The 17,165-nt window shown below is 37.5% G+C and overlaps 2 protein-coding genes across 3 annotated transcripts; one reads left to right on the top strand and one right to left on the bottom strand.

Moving 5' to 3' along the window:
* Window positions 1-2,080: 2,080 nt before the first annotated feature.
* On the bottom strand, window positions 2,081-3,023 carry LOC108340010 (protein VASCULATURE COMPLEXITY AND CONNECTIVITY). The gene is made up of 3 exons (XM_017577239.2): window positions 2,891-3,023; window positions 2,585-2,790; window positions 2,081-2,494 (listed from the first exon to the last, which is right to left on the bottom strand). The coding sequence occupies exons 1-3, from the start codon at window positions 2,987-2,989 to the stop codon at window positions 2,317-2,319; spliced, it is 483 nt and encodes a 160-aa protein (XP_017432728.1). The 5' UTR covers window positions 2,990-3,023; the 3' UTR covers window positions 2,081-2,316.
* Window positions 3,024-6,608: 3,585 nt separating this feature from the next.
* Window positions 6,609-8,203, top strand: LOC128196466 (uncharacterized). 2 transcript variants are annotated; one of them, XM_052877384.1, is made up of 4 exons: window positions 6,609-6,656; window positions 6,747-7,382; window positions 7,472-7,597; window positions 7,694-8,203. In XM_052877384.1, exons 1-4 carry the CDS (start codon window positions 6,633-6,635, stop codon window positions 8,114-8,116), a joined length of 1,209 nt encoding a protein of 402 aa, XP_052733344.1. In that variant the 5' UTR covers window positions 6,609-6,632; the 3' UTR covers window positions 8,117-8,203. The 2 variants fall into 2 exon arrangements, with proteins under 2 accessions (XP_052733344.1, XP_052733345.1); XM_052877385.1 differs by lacking the exon at window positions 7,472-7,597.
* Window positions 8,204-17,165: the final 8,962 nt, after the last annotated feature.

Below are 17,165 nucleotides of genomic sequence, written 5' to 3'. Positions count from 1 at the left end.
AGTTTTAATAAATTTTAATTACATAAGATTTTTTTTACTAAATTTAATTGTGAAATTTGTACAGTAGATTTTGAAAAGATATATTAATAAATTAAAAGGAAATATAAGAAATCAATATATTATTTTTATCTCTTCATAAGCTCTCGTATAAGTACTTTTTAAAGTTTTATATTTTCTTATTCTGTCCATTTATATTATAATAAAACACTGAAAAATATAACAGTATATAACAAATTTAAAATACGAAACAAAAATATTATATTTTTTATAAAATTTAGAAATAACTGAAAAAAATTATAAATAAAAAATAATGAAACAATATAAAAGTAGAATAGTTTTCTATACTGTAAATATAATCATTATGTTAAGATAAAATAATAACAAAGCCCACAATTACGAGAAAAAAACAACACAAAAAATTATCTATGTAATATTTAATGATTATATAATTAGCGTTGAGTAAATCCTTAGCTGTCTATAGTCTTTCAAAAATAAATTATAGTATTTTAAGTAAATATATTGCCGTTTAAATTATATCAATGTAGTAATATTGTAATTAATAGTAAAAATAAGTTATATCATAAAGAATTAAAATGTACACAGTCGTAAATTGCATTCAAGATCCCAGTTAATATAGTATATAACAAAATTAATCTTTTCTTTTTTAGAATATTTTATAATCTTTTTAAAATAAATCTACTTTTGTAAATAAAAATAAATAAATTACGCCAAATTTGTAAATCAATACTTATATATATATATATATATATATATATATATATATATTTATTTATTTAATTACACCAATATTTCTCCAACATTAAATAATAGATTAAAGAAAAAATGTATACCGTGATAGCCTTAGAAAAACGGAAAATTCATATGACTATGTAAACTTATATATGTTAAAATAAGATCGTATAGAAGTTTAATAAAATCGAAATGTTTATCAAAAAGACGGTTTAACATAACTTGTTAAACTTTATATTTATCTAAATAATATTCTAAACCATCATAAACTATATAAAAGAAATAAACTATACTAAACACTATAATACACTATCTACATAAAATGCTATAATAAATTTTAAATTTAATGTAAGAATATTACTTTTTATATATTGTGTAATTTCTCTATGTACATATGCTTTAAAGACAAATGCTTTATTAAAAAATTGTGTACTAATTCACAATAACTTTAAGAAAAAAAGACATTTTAGAAATGTTTCTTCAATGCTTTTTATCTTATCAATCCGTACAACAACAAAATTTCTCGCAAAGTAGCATTTGACAAACCGTACAAAAGGTTACAACAGCTCTTTCAATGTTAATGCTTCAAAGTAACGGATCTGTTTCGAAATTGTCTATAAATAGAAGACTGCATGAACAATAAGAAACAAAAAACGAATCAATTGCACATATTCTCACGCTGTCAAAATTCTGTCTTTGATAGTGGGTCGTCTAGCTTTGAGAAAATCTCCTTATAACAAGTCTTCTCATATCTACTTTGTATTGATTAATACCTTTCTAATAAAACTTTTCATTTGTACTTATTTTAAAAACACCTTGTTGTTTGTGGATAATTAAGGACAATTTAAAATACTTGATTTATTTAACTTAGTTGGAGTTAAACAATTTTAATCTGTTGGAGAGAAGTGATGAAACTCGTTATAACTTATTAAAGTCGTTGTAACTTATAAAAGTTAGTGAAACCTTTAAGAATATTTAAAGAAAAACTAGAGTATCTAACCCATACAAACAACTTCTAAAATTAATTACGAAAAGTTTTTAAACTATTCAAATCCCACTTTTAAAGTTTGCTTGTTATTTCAATATACTTTATTATTTAACTTTTTTTAATAGATGTAAAATTTCTTTAAGTACAAATTTAAGTTCAAGAAGACTTTTTAACTTTTCTGAATTGTATAATCTTACAATAGCTTCTTTTATCAAAATATACAATATGACACTTTTCAAAGAATTAATGGAAAAATTAACACGTACAATTAACATGAGAACAATATTTTTCAAACCAAAAAATATAAAAAAATTATATAGAATAAAAAAAGAGAGAAGTATGTGCGCAGTTTGAAAAAAAGACTGATTGGCCGTAATTTACTCCTCGAAACATGAGGAAAAATGATACAAAAGAGTGAGAGGGGTAATTTGGTCATGTAAAATGGTTCAACTTTTTGAGTACAGAAGGCATGAAAGTCTTCTACACACTTTGGCATGCAAAGCAATTTCATTGTGGGAAAGCTACAAAAGCACTAAAGCTTGAATGAGTGGCTTCAAGATGCTTTTCTTACTCACTAATTAATCCATAGAGGCAGTGGCAGAAACGTAATATGCAATAGAGAACAGGCCATGAACAAAACAGCAGATTCCTCCGATGGACAAGAAGTGATGGTGTGAGAAACCACATGATCCATCTGACCTATTGTTTGACATTGTCCCTATCACCAACATGGACAATCCAATGGCCAACACAACCCTAATCAACAACAAGATTTAATGTTACTCATATTTATTATTTTGATCATATTAACAAGAATCTTGTACAAATAAGAAAGATACACTTTACCAAGTTAAAATGAGACAAGCTGTTGAGATTTGTCTATTTGAGGAAGCCTTCTCAAACTCCTGTTGAGAGCAAATGCAGTTGCAGCCACCTAGCATGTTGGCTATGGCATGAGCTAATCCCAAAAGCACTGCTGCTACCAACCCCAACATGAAGGCTCGATGACTTGGCTCTCTACACTCAAATATCCACACTCTTAAATGCTTCACCTGTTTGTTGAAAACAACAATGGGAGTTTAACATAGGTTTCACTTCACAGAAGTTGTCTTAGCTTATGCAGTTCAGAAAATAGAGCTGGCTCAACCATACCTTGTTCTGTGCTGTTTCTGCCTCAAAGCCAAGAATCCCAGCTGCAACATCCATCACTAAAATCAGGAGGCACAGAAAAATGCCTGCTACTCTAGCCATTTTCTGTCTAATTTGTTGAAGATGATAAACAGTGGGGAAATTTGTAAGTGTAGTGTGAGTATATGATTATATATATAAGGAATAAAGTGAGATTGGTAGTAGGAAGTAGCTAGGAAAAGTTTGTTTTGCCACACTGTGCAAACTTTAAATCTGCTTTATTGTCTGCTTTCTCTTCTTTTTCCCCAGTCAGGGATTCCTTTGAAAGAGATGTTTAAAGCAAGGTAGAAACCAGCTCATTCTATGTATATAGGCATTTACTTACATGAATATAGAATATAAGTTAGTTTCTTTTCTTTCTTTTTTTTCACCTTTATTTTAGTTTTAATTATATATTACATTTTATGACAAAAGGATGGAGGAATTTTAAAAAGTAAAAAATAAAAGTTCCTAAAAGAATTTAAATTAATTATAAAAATTATTATTTTTTTGTTAGTTTCTCTAAAATTTGAATTTTAACTTGCGAACAAATAATTTAAACTTTTAAGAAACATTTTTTAACTTATGAAGAAAATAGCAATGGCTACCAATGTTTATAATGTCACAATTCAACAACAAAAATTCTTAATAATGTCACATGCATTTGTTGGTTATTTGTGTGGTAGATATGTTTCTAAGTGAACGGTGAGTTATTCTATTAAATTGGTGTAGTGAATAAGGAGTTTCAACCATCATGACTTCCTGCAAAGTAAGTATGAGGTTGATAAATTCATCAGTCAGAATGATTTTAAGTTGTGGCAACTAAAGACGCACGCTCTTCTAATTCAACAAGGCTTCCTCAAAGCTATGGAAAGTGAATCTAGGCTTGATGCATCAATGGCTAAGAAGGACAAACAAACACTTTATAACACATTGTTCTGAGTCTTGGTGATAAGGTGTTTTGGGTTTATCGAGAAGGGGGTTCACAGAAGAGACACAGATACCAATAACATCTGAGCCAAACCATAAAATAGATTTGTCGCAACCGGAATCGCGACGGGACGACGATCCAATAAAAAGAAGAAATATATTGAAAAGAGATTTTGGAGTCGCCACCATAGTTTATTCTGGAAAACTACGGAAAAACCATAAAATGATAAGGCATGGTCAAATTGAACCAGATTCTTGGTTCGGGAGTCGGTTACGTGTAGGGAAGGTATCAGCACCCTACAACGCCTGCCCTAAGGCAGTACCTTTAACTAAATGTGCGAATGTGGATGTGGTTTTCGAAGCGTTTAACTTTCCCTTAAAATAAAACTCGAAAGAAACAAACAATATTTTTTAGCTTTTTTGGGCCCGACAAGGATTGACCTTGCTCCTACGTATTCTCATTCAGAATGAGAAATCAGGGTTCCGTAGTTCATTTTGAAACTGCTTGAGAAAATTGTTTGGAAAATTGTTTGAAAGATTTATTTGATTGATTACGGATAAATTTGGATTTTCGGGAGAATGAGCCTGACAAGGACTGGCCTTGCTCCTACGTATCTCCACTTTTGATGGAGAATCAAGGATCACGTAGTTCTGGAAGGCAATATTGTTTGTTGTTTGAAATTGTTGATGTTTTTTAGTTTTTGCAGATTTTATATGTTTTTGGTATTTTCATTGTGATATTCATATTTTTTGCGTAATGAGTACTAGGCTGATGCGTACGATCGCACGAGCACTCACACGGCTTTCTCTTTTTATTGTTTTGCGTAATGAGTACTAGGCTGATGCGTACGATCGCACGAGCACTCACACGGCTTTTTCTCTTATTGTTTTGCATAATGAGTACTAGGCTGATGCGTACGATCGCACGAGCACTCACACGGCTTTTTCTCTTATTGTTTTGCGTAATGAGTACTAGGCTGATGCGTACGATCGCACGAGCACTCACACGACTTTTTCTCTTATTGTTTTGCGTAATGAGTACTAGGCTGATGCGTACGATCGCACGAGCACTCACACGGCTTTCTCTTTTATTTTATATTTGGGCAATAAGTACTAGGCTGATGCGTACGATCGCACGAGTACTCATACCGATTTATTACATTAAATGTTTTTTAAAGTTTTATATATTTTTTTATTACAATTTTTATAATTTTTATACAAAACAATACAAATAAGCTTACTATATACAAATAAACAAAGGGGTTACAGTACAAGGGGCTACAAAGAGAAAACTTTTGTTTTTTATCATTTTTTTTTATCATGGGTCCGAGCCCAAGGGTAAGGACAGGGGGTGCGTGAGTGAAATATGGGGTGTGCAGGTGAAATATGGAGGTGCGGATGAAAGATTGAGGGTGTAAGAAAGGAAGTGGACGCAAGGCCCAAATTCCTTTTATCTCCAGAATTACAATAAAAACGGCTAAGCCCTTTTTCGGGTGGCCTAAGCCTTTCTTCATTGAGTAGTAATACGGTGACACGCTTACGTGTCACTTACATTCATTTGACACTGTCCACGTCAGCTTTTTTAAAAAAAAACTGCAAAGTGATGGAGGGTAAAAGTGGAAAAACACCTAGGGTTTGTGTTTTCAGATTCGAAATCCCCATTTGAGTTTTCTTAAGAAAGTCGATTTCCACCACTGTCATATGCTTCTCAGTTTCATCTTTCAGACACCTTTTTGGTTTGATTTTACGGTCCAGGTTTGGTCTTCGGATTTGTGTCGCGCGTTTCCATCAAGAAACTCCATTTCTGTCGCGCGTTTCGTCTTCGGATTTTACGGTACAGGTTTTTGATTTTATATTTTCTATGTTAGGCTGTGTAGTTTTTGTGGCAATGTAATTTTTTGGTACATCGGTTTATTGATGTGGGGTTGTGGGGGACCAATCTCTGATTTTTGGGTTGATGGGAGGTGGGGTTGGTTTGTTGGTGATGTGTTCTATGTTGGAGGTGGGGTTGGGGTTGCTTTGCTGGTAACGTGTTTTATGTAGGAGCTTTATGTGTGGTGCGACAGGAAGCAGAGTAGTAAAAAGGTTGAGTCTTTTGAGTTTCATTTTGACCCTAGGGTGTAGGCGTGATACGGGGTCCATTTGGTTTAAAATTGGGGAGGTGGTTTCTTAGACTTTTGAGTTTGTTTTTGTCGCTATGCCGTTGACTGAGGTTGGTTTTTAAGACCCTTTATGCATGCATGAGTTGAGTAACGAGCTGCAGGAAGTGGTTATGTTGTTAATCGTATATGGTTATTTGTAAATCTGGTTTTGTACTGCCGTAGAAGTTTTTTATATTCAATGAGACAATGAGAGCCTTAGAAACAACGAGACCCTTCACAACCTGCTAAGCCAGTGAGCTTGCAGGGCAACCTTTTCTTCCACTCCCAAACGAAATCAGATTGCAATATTCTCCCTGCATTAGCTGGTTATCTTGTTAGTCGGATGTGGTGATTTGTAAATCGGTATTTGTACATCTGTAGCAGTTTTTATATACAATATCAATGTCCACATTTTAAAGTGCAATAAGTGGTGTTATGGTTAGTTATGCATGCATTAGTTAGATACATTGTATTTTTTGGTACAGTAAGTGGTCAATGTTCAAATTTTAATATCACGATTCCACTTTATGCATGCATTAGTTTGATACACTGTATTTAAGCAATTTATTAATTTGAACATGCGACTGTCAAGTGAGATACATAGTATTATACAATCAATATTATTTTGTTTTGTTAAATTTGCAGGATATAGTGATATGGACAAAGAAGTCAGTGAAATGGTAAGTATGGTGTACTTTTATTAATTTACCATTAAATATGCACAATGTTGTATTGAATTAAGTAACATACGGTTTGATTTATACTTGCAGGCCTCACTTAGAGTTAGGCATCGAGTCCAGACACAACATATAGTTCAAGTGAACGGTTGCCTATCATCCTTTCAAAAGGAACGTTTAAAGTCAACACCTTTCAAGTGGTTGGTGGATTTGGTTGATGATATGGTTATTTCTAGCCCTATTCTTATAGAGTTAATCAGTAGGTGGGACGTGGTTCATAAGGCGTTTAGGATTAGGGAGAATTTAGTGCCTTTTAGAGTTGATGAAGTTTGTTTTTTTTTAGGTTTACCTAATGTTGGTGAGAGTGTTAATTTAGAGAATGATGTCGGTGGCATTGTCAATGACTTGTTTAAGGATGAGGACATCACAATTTTAAGTATAATGGAAAAGATGAAGCATAAGACATTTAAATCCAAAAGAAGTGTTGACATGTTTTGCAGGTTGTATATTTTGTTAGGTTTTGGAGCCTTTTATTTTCCTAGGAATAGTAATGTGATAAACAGTGTCCCTTTTAGTAAACTAGACAACATTAATGATCTAAATATATACAATTGGGGTGATGCTGTACATGGTTTGATAGTAAGTAGTTTGAATCGGGCATGCAATAAATACAATAGCAGATCTTACCACGAAGTTATACACATGGCTGGGTGTGCAACAGTTCTGCAGGTATGTTTATACATTCATTTATTTAACTGTTACAAAATAAATAATGATACTTTTTGAAAGAGATATAACTACTGTAATGAACTTTACAGTTGTGGGTTGTTGAACACATCAGTTTGTATCATCTTGATGGACGATGTATTTATCCCCGATTTCTTCATTGGGTTGTTATTAAAGATAAAAGGAAAAAAATCAAATTAAGTTTTCAACAAACAGAGGTAATTCCTTACTTTTTTATATAATGGTTACATTTGTTGTGTTATTTGATTAATATGATTTATTAGCGTTGTTAAAATTTCTATTTTGTTTTGAAGATATTGTGGGAATGCAACTTGTCTGAAGAGCAATTACAAAATGATGAAATGAAGGAATCACAAACTCATGGTGGGAAAAGTAATCCTGAGTCAAATGATGAGAACGTAGAGTTTGCTAGACTTGTGGAAGAGCAGAGAGTATTGATGAGAAGAGTTGACAAGCATGCAGAACGGCTTGATGAGTTACAAATGAAAATAAGACGTCTTGAAGAACAAGTACAGAATGAAATGCCATCTTCTAATGATGGTATGGAGGGACCATCCACAGCTGCGGGACCATCCACAGCTGACAAAATGAATGATTTAGCTATTGTCAATTTTGTGGATGTGGGAATGGAGGGAGCTTCCAGACAGGACAACATTGATTTTAGAAGTGTTTACACCACCTGCACTTCATCACTTTGTCATGATGGTGATGTGTAAGTTATACATAACTCAATAGAACCAAAAATTCAAAAAATTATTAATAAATGTTTTTATGATTGAAATTTATGAGGAATTTGTTTTGTATATAGAGCGCAGGTGTCTAACAACATCTTAACCAGAGGAGACTTGCAATGCTTTCGACCTCGTGCAAAAATTGATAACATTGTAAGTTGAAATACCCGAAAGTTGTTGTGTAGAAGTACTATGTGAGGAGTATATAGAACGGTTAAGATTGAAAAATGCTACGTTATTTTATTATGACGAAATATAAATGTGAAAAGGATATTCAGTGATTGGTTATGAACTTTTGGTGTAGGTTATGCTGTTTGCGACTGCGATGCTTGTGTTAAATCAATTGCATAAATCAGGAATGATCAGTCGATGTTGTTTCAATCCATTTTTTGCGGTAGAATAATTATTCATTGATGTTTGACCTTGGTGAAGTACGTATGTTTGAACTAATGTTACTGATGCAATTTTTGTAGACAACGATCATTGAAAGAATGAAGATTCCTAAAAAAAAGAGAGAATTATTGGAAGCAATAGATTACCATAATTTCTTCCAACCTCAGAGTTGTTCAATAAATCATTTGTTAAATTCTGAATTTGTAAGTACTTGAACCTATACCTTTATCATAACATGTGTTGTTCACTATATTGATGTTTGTGGTTGTGGTTCTGTAGTTGTTTGTGCCTACTGTGAGTGATGACCATTGGTGGTGCTATTGTGTCAATTGCCAATCAAGGGAATTTTTCATTTTAGATTCTCTTGGTCATAAGAGGCGGACCAGATATGGTATTGACAAGGCAATGGTAAGAGAAGTTGTGCTGTAGACTTGTTATTTTGATGGAAGTATTATTTTTGCGTCAAAGGTGTACAATAATAATGAATGTGTTGAATACAAATTTCCAAGGTCGGTTGTTTGCAAGAGTTATTCAATATGATAGATAATGAAGCAAATTGTGAGGAGCGACAATTGAAGGTCATTAAAGAAGATTTGCCAATTCAACCAAATACGTTAGTGACCTTATCCATAACCAATGTATTAGGTTGTGTCATATGTGATCCTTCTAATATTAGTTTAATGTGTAGGTATGATTGTGGTTTGTTGGTGATGAAATATATGGAGTTATGGGACAACCAACCTAAATTTGATGGCAAAAAAATGCCCGATTACACAACGGTTGGTCTTCTTTAAGTATATGTTTGTATTGTTTTAAATGGTTTTTTAAAACAGGTTATTAATTATAATATTTCACTACTGTAATATCAATGCAGGAGCAGTTACAACTTATTCGACAACAAACGGTGTGTGATTGGGTATTACATGAAGGAAATATGCATAGAAGTACAGTAATGAAGAACTGTGGAATGCTATAGCAAATGAAGAAGTCATGAAATAGGATATAACTTGTAATGATGTTGCTGGAATATGATAGAATATGAAACAATTTTTGTTCTATGGTTTTTTAAGTTGTTTACTATGTATAGTGAAGGATTAGTTATGCACTAGTATCACCAATGTCCATTTTGTGTACATAAGCTATTAACTAAATTAGCAGAACTTGCAGTGAACAAAAGTTATTGAGCAAATAACCATATATAACTTAACAGATAACCACTAACTGTACGAAAAATATTTGACATTGAAATTGAAGTTGAACACTTGTATTGTTGTGTCGTCCGTCTCTCTTCGTTCGAGCCTTGCTTTTTCTCGTTCGTTCAAGCCTTGTCTGTCGTCCGTCTTCTCTCTCGCTGTGTGACTGGATGCTGGACAATGAGAACATTAGCAGAATGGAAGCCCTACATCTATACGGCATTGTCTAGGATTGCTAAGAAATTATCAAATTTTGACATGTATAAGATGTTCAAATATGTACCTAATGTTATTTGACAATTTTGACATGTATAAGATGTTGAAATATGTACCTAATGTTATTTGACAATGTACACTATGTGTTTGTAATAAGAATAGTGGTTGGATTTCGAAATGAATTTTTTTTACTTTGCGTTTGTGTTTGTTATAATGACAAAATTAATGAATGAAAAATCAACGCAGCATTATAATAAAAATTTGAACAGTACGAGACCATTTTCACTAAAATTAATGGTAATTAATGCGAAGGATTTGATAAATTTCTGAGTGGGGAGATGGGTGTTGGTGATTGATGTGAACGCAAGAAGCGTGGAGTGACCCGTGATGAGTAGGGGGACGAAGTAGTGCAAGGAATGAGTGAGACTGCTGAAAAAAGGGGCTGGTAATCGTTTACAGCAACCCTGTAAACGATTACCCGAGAGAAATTGGGAATTTGTACAGAAAGTCCAACACAGGTACTCAGTCAGATGAACACAGGTCACCATTGGACAGAAAACTGACTTTTATGGTAATCTGGACCTGTCTGAGGCTTGTGCAGGTGTTCCAGTGGTGGGAGAGGGTGGATGGTGATGTGATGTGAGGCCAAGGAGGGTGGGGTGACCCCTCATGAGTTGGAGGAGCAAGGTGTGCAAGGAATGAGTGAGACTGCTGAAAAATGGGGCTGGTAATCGTTTACAGGACCCCTGTAAACGATTACCCGAGAGAAATTGCCAATTTGTACAGAAAGTCCAACACAGGTACTCAGTCAGGTAAACACAGGTCACCATTGGAAAAAAAACTGACTTTTAGGCACCATTTTGTATGACATAATTAAATTCATTATAACACACCATTAATAGAGATTCAGTTACACAACATACACAACAAAATGATACATTGTACGTTTCAAATATTACAGTTATCCATGAAATAGTGTTAAAAGAGTGTTAAAAATGTGTTGTTGGAATATCGCGGTCGTTCAGTAAATAACCGAATAAAGTTGTCCATATATCCAGTTACTGCATCAAAGATGTCCATATATCCAGTTAACCACTAATATTGTTGTACAAAATAAAATTCAGAAATAACCACAAAGGTCTAACAACATAACCATTTATTGTAACCAAATCAGCGCCTATGCATTTAGTGAACGAGCGCTCCCTACACGTGACCGAGCATTCGTTCTGTACAGCTGACCGAGCGTCCAGCGTTTTCGCCCATTTATTGTAACCAAATCAGCGCCTATGCATTTAGTGAACGAGCGCTCCCTACACGTGACCGAGCGTTCGTTCTGTACAGCTGACCGAGCGTCCAGCGTTTTCGCCCATTTATTGTAACCAAATCAGCGCCTATGCATTTAGTGAACGAGCGCTCCCTACACGTGACCGAGCGTTCGTTCTGTACAGCTGACCGAGCGTCCAGCGTTTTCGCACATCACCCTGTCGCCCAGGACGCTCGTCACATAGCGAGCGCACGAACATTTCATAGCAAGCTGACGCTCGTTGCCCCCTGCACGCACAAGAGGACGGTCGTCCACAGAAGATCAAGTCCACGCTCGATCTGCTAGTGGACGCTCGTCCATACGTCAGTCGCTGGCACATGGACGGTCGTTTAAAGGTCGTGCAGACGCTGGACCAGATGGACGGTCGTCCAGACGGTCATCCAGAAGGACGGTCGTCCACATGTGGACGCTCGTCCAGACGCTCATCCAGAAGGACGCTCGTCCAGAAGATCGTAGAGAGGCCGCAGTGGCGCAAGGAAGCTGACGGCTTTCAATGGTGGTATTAATGGCTATGACATGTCAATGGGGAATGAATGTGGTGGTCTCGATGGCAGCTTCGTTACACTCAAGGTGATTTGGTTTGAAGGTGGTGTAGACGATGACAGTGAAGGGACGGGTTTCACTGCTGAATCGCGTGAAGTAGTATGGTAGCGATGATGATCTGGGGTGATGAGTTTTCTGAGTTTACCAAAGCCATGGTCGGGTTCGTTAGTTCTGAAGCTGGCGAAGTGGTCACGGTGGTAGCAGGGTTGAGAAGGTGATGGCATGAGAAGGGGAGTGAGCTGCGGTGGTGACTAGGATGACAGCGGCGGCTGAAGAATGGTGGCAGCAACTTGGTGGTTTGGATGGAAGGCTTTAGACTGGTCATGGTGGGGAGTATAAAGTGGTGCAATGGTGATGAAGGAGTTAGGCAGTAATATTGAGAATGGCAATGGTGGCTGAGGGGCTTGAGATGATGACGGCTGTGACCCAAAGATGGGTTCTTGGTAGTCCCGTGGAGGTGCTACCTAGTGGCTGATGAGTGAAAAGGTCATGGTGACCGGCGGTGGTCAGAGATGGTGATTGAAGGATTCGAGATGATAAGGTAATGAAGCAAGAGTTGTAGAGGAAGTGATGATTCCCGGTAGTATCAGGTTTCCCGGTTGGTGTATGGTGGGAGGTAACAGTGATGAACCAGTGGTCTCAGTGATAATGGCGCAAGGTGGCTGGGTGATTTGGTTGAAGTGATATGGTTGAAGATTCGGGTGTTGGAGGTGTTGTAGGTGATCGGGATGAAGTTGAAAAGGAGCGTTGTCCGTGAAAACAAAAGGGCAAAGGGTATATGGCCGCGAGGTCTCAAGATGAGGATGATGATGTTGATGTGTATAAGGGTTATAGGTGCAGTGTTGGAACAGTGTTGGAGATGGAAGTGATGCAGTTGGTCGAATGGTAATGATGAAGTTGGTGGGCTGGAATGGACGAGTATGGGTGTTTGGCCGTGGGTGTTAGCAGTGGCCGTGGGTGTCAAGATGGTTGTTCGGTAACAATGGATTGGTACGAATATTCACACAACATCTATTTAACTTAATACATGCAAAATTTATCCACATGCAAACGTAGCAACAGTATGACAAAGATAGACGACTAACCAAACTCAGTAAAACATGGAACGGGCTGCATTACTTACCTCTTGAAGCTTGGTTTATCTTTGTTAAGCCCTGGGTCCTCTTTGTGGCTGGCTTTCCTCTTTCGATAAGGTGCTCCTCCCTCTGAATGCGGAGTATTGTAGTGGTCTCTCCGTCGTTGGAAGTGCCGGTGTAACGTGCTGCTGGCAACACCTCTTCCAGGCACTCCTCTAGCCGTTGGATGTTCCCTGCTGGGATGTTGTAAAGCGTTTTCAATGCTGGATGAAGGCTTACTGGATGAAGATGAGTGCGATGGAGCTGGAGTTGCTATGTGGATGGTGTTCGAGAGGAATATCAGAAGTGATGAAGCTGGAGCTTCTGTCTGGTTTTTTCGGTGAGGATCCCCCTATAGTGAGTGATGGTCGTGTCTGGTTTCGCTGTGGTTGGTAATGAGTGAAGGGTTTTTTTGGTTCAGAGATGGATGATGGGTTGGAGGCAATGGACGTTGGAGATGAAAATGAAGAAGATGAAGGTGGCCGACCGTGAGTTGTTGGTTGTGTGGGAATATGGAGGTGAAGGCGGCTTTTGGGAGGCTGACCCGTGAGGTGTTGGTGATGGGTGGTGGTCATGCGATGTTGGAGTTGAAGGTCATGGTGTTCAGTAATGTGGTAAATGAATATCGATGATGGTTGCAGGCAATGGAGTTTTTAGGTTTGTTGAAGGTGAGTGGGAGACAAAGGTGAGTGATGATGAGAAGTGGAGATAGTGGAGTTGGATACGGTGGGGACTCGTGGTGGTGATGGTGGTGTTCGGGATGAGTATGCGGTGTGATTATGTTGGAGGTTATTATTGGCGTGTTTGATGATGGTCGTCGTGTGTGTGTGATTGACAGAGAAGGTGGACTATGAAAGAAGAAAGGGATCCCGGTGATGGGTGTACGTCGTGTGTCCTGATGTTGGTGGTGGAGACGGTTTTTATATGCAGAGGTGACCTTGCTGGAGATTCAGTCTCGTTCTGTGAGGATGATAAGTGTAGTGAGTGATGGTCGTATAGTTATGAGGTGTTTTAGGGTGGCTGTGACAGTGGGTGAATATGGTTGGAGATGGTCATTGGGTGAGGATAGGTGGTGGCCTTTAGGTGTTGGTAGTGGCTGTTCGAGATGGATATGCAGGGGTGGTGATGATCTTGGCTGTATGCGAATGATGATATGGGCTATGTGTAAGGATCCCCGTGATCAGAGAGGGGTCCGTGGTGTCATATTGGTAGGTGTTGAAGTTGGATATCCCCCCAGGTGACCTTGCTGGAGATTCCCTTTTTTTCTTCCTTACTTTTTTCGAATAAGGTCATGATGCTGAAGGTAAGTGGGAGCCCCAGGTGAGTGGGAGGCAGGGCGTTGCACGCGTTTCAGATGGCAGACGGAATCAGTGCAGATGCCAGATGGGGGCTCGTGGGAGACCAACTCAGGTGGAAGTCCAGAACCCTTGCCATTTTTTATTCATGGAAATTCTCCTTCATAATTCTTTATCATTTCACAGAGCATCTTCTTCCTAAAAGTGTTTCTCCATGTGCGCTGTAAATGTGCTACCAACATGCACTTCCATTTCAAAACATATTCTATGAACATTCCACTCATCACCATCATGTGTTTTTGCTGACCAAAATTCTGCTCCACCATTTTGCCCACGTGAAAACTGAAAACACCATGAGCTTCTCTTCAATTTTAATATTCAACTCAGCTGCCCATGCTTCCAGATTGCGTCTGAGATTGCGTCCGCTTCCAGCCATGCATCTAACTTTCTCCAAATCAAAATCCAAAAGTGAAAGCCTGCCAAAATATTCTCTTGCAGAAATCCATACTGCAAATGGCTTTCAGATGTTAATGGCGGACAGTGGCAGAGGGTGGCCATCTTCGCTGTTCAGACCGAATTAAAGTGTATCGCCAGCTTTTTGGACGTTCGGTCAGTATGCCGAAAACGAACGACCGTTCACATAAAATGAACGAACGTTCAGACCGAGCGTTCACAAGGTAAAAGTTCTGATCCAGGTCGAACGCTTAAGAGTCACTATCAAGACGCCCAACACCGAACGCTCACAGTCTGAATCATACCGAACGTTCACAATCAATAATACAGAACCAAAAGCGAACGTTAAAACTCACTTTCTGAGAATAAACATTTAAGGACGATCGCCCAGATCAACAAACCACAAGAACGAACGCTCGAAATTGTCCAAGCTATGGACGAGCGCCTCAACACGCAAATTGCCGAACGCTATACAGGTCCTGGCATGAAAACGAACGCTGGCCGCACGATCGTCCAAAAGGCATGAATGGCCGAACGGTCGAGTATGAACAAATGAGGATGAACGTCAATAGAGGACGAACGGTCGCGCCATGCAGAGGACGAACGATCCTCGAGAACGAACGCGAACGCTCGTCCTAAAGCTACAGTGAAAGACGAACGCTGGGCTGAGAAATGACGAACGTTTGCATGTAGGGTAAAGGGGACGAACACTAGGGGACGAACGGCCGTTAGCTTGAATACTTGAGGCGAAGAATGACCGAACGGTATGAGACGAGCGTTCAAAAGTGAAACCGAGCGTTCAAGTGAGAAACCGAGCGTTCAAGTGATGACCGAACGCTCATAAGACAATATAAACCGAACGCACATGGAGGACGAACGTTTCGAAGAGGAAAAAGCGAACGCCCAATGATGCAGGACGAACGCTAATGGTCAGGTACGGACGAACGGTATATGACGAACGATCTAATGATTGCCGAACGTCCATGAGACCGATTGGCCGAACGTTTGGAAAGTTTGAGAATGAAAGACCGACAACATGCGAGACCGAACAGCCGAACGTCTGTGATGATCAAGAACGAACGGTTGAAAGCTGAGAGTTACCGAACGTCGTAGAGGTTGAATGAACGAACGATCGAATAATGCAAAGGACGAACGTGCTTCCTTTTGGAGCTCCGGATGGGCGCTTGGGACGAACGTCCCCTTTCCCTTTTTTTTTTTTTTTTTATTGCCATTTTATTTATTTTTTTGTTTTTGTTATTATAAACCCTTTTTTTTTTTTATTTATGTCTTTTGTTGGTGAAAATAAATTTTATTTAATCAACCCGGACGAAATTGAGTGTTGACAAGATTGATATCACTCTTTACCCAAAACTTTAGGGCAGTGGGTTAATGGGTCTTCAATCTTTATATAATGCTCTACTTTTTCATTTCTATCCAATGTGAGACTTAGACTCACACTTGGATTCCCAATAAGGTGCTGAGGCACATCTCGAAGGAGAAGACCGTAGTTAGACTCTAAACAAAGCTCAAGAGCTTGACCAAATCCTTAATGAATCGTTTGTATTTATTTGAAGTAAGTAGCGTACTCATACAAGATGAGTAGTGAAAAGGCAATTAGCAAACAATATTGGATAAATTCAACAAGTTGATCCTTGATATGGAGAACATTGATGTGCATATTGATGATACATGCTTGCCAAAGATAGAACGATGAAAACAATAAGAGCTTAAGAGATGTATGGATATTCAGAGACTTTCCTAGATTACTTAGGAACCCTTTCTTTGTATTCCTTGAATATTTTTAGAGAGCATAAAAGGGCATGAATATTCAAATCATTGTAATGTTTTCATCACAAGTAGTTACACCTCTCGTGTTAAGGTTATGATCCTTGAATATTTTTGGAGAGTATAAAAGGGCAATAATATTCAAATCATTGTAATGTTTTCATCACCAGTAGTTACACCTCTCGTGTTAAGGTTATGATGTAACCCTTTGGAACTTTTTTTGTATTAGTATTAATTTATTTATCAAAGTATTTTTTTTTACATATTTGTGAATTAGTTTGTGTTTATTGTTGGATGAATTCATCCCTCATCTTATTTTGCTGGCTTGGAATTGAGTGAGAAATGATTTCAAGTTATAGTAAGCTTGAGGTGCAAAAAGGTCAAAATTGAGCTAAATAACACATTTGAGATCATTAAACAACATGGGCAGAAACATATGTGTCTCAGGTGACATATCTTAGAATAATTCTTGATAAGTTTGGTATGAAAAACTTGAAAATGTGTCTTGCATCTCACTACAAGAAATCTCTGATGAATCTCCTGTAGTATCCAGTTAGCCCTAAGAATCCTCTCAACTGTCTAATACTTTTGGGCTCGGGCCATGCTGTCACCACAAAAACCTTCTCCTCATCCATCTCAACTCCTGCCTTTGAAATTGTATGCCCCAAATAACGAATTTGCTCTTTCCCAAATTCACATTTGTTTTTATTAGCAAAT

This window comes from Vigna angularis, chromosome 5 (assembly GCF_016808095.1).
Source record: "Vigna angularis cultivar LongXiaoDou No.4 chromosome 5, ASM1680809v1, whole genome shotgun sequence".
Taxonomy (NCBI): domain Eukaryota; kingdom Viridiplantae; phylum Streptophyta; class Magnoliopsida; order Fabales; family Fabaceae; genus Vigna; species Vigna angularis.
Note: the sequence above shows the minus strand (reverse complement) of the source record. Positions and strands in the feature narration are given on the sequence as shown.

Coding starts and splice junctions, on each gene's coding strand:
- LOC108340010 (XM_017577239.2), bottom strand. CDS start 2,989: ATGGCTAGAGTAGCAGGCATTTTTCTGTGCCTCCTGATTTTAGTGATG. Junction 2,791..2,890: donor CAGAAACAGCACAGAACAAG/GTATGGTTGAGC, acceptor TTCAACAAACAG/GTGAAGCATTTAAGAGTGTG. Junction 2,495..2,584: donor GCTTGTCTCATTTTAACTTG/GTAAAGTGTATC, acceptor GTTGTTGATTAG/GGTTGTGTTGGCCATTGGAT.
- LOC128196466 (XM_052877384.1), top strand. CDS start 6,633: ATGGACAAAGAAGTCAGTGAAATG. Junction 6,657..6,746: donor ACAAAGAAGTCAGTGAAATG/GTAAGTATGGTG, acceptor TTATACTTGCAG/GCCTCACTTAGAGTTAGGCA. Junction 7,383..7,471: donor GGTGTGCAACAGTTCTGCAG/GTATGTTTATAC, acceptor TGAACTTTACAG/TTGTGGGTTGTTGAACACAT.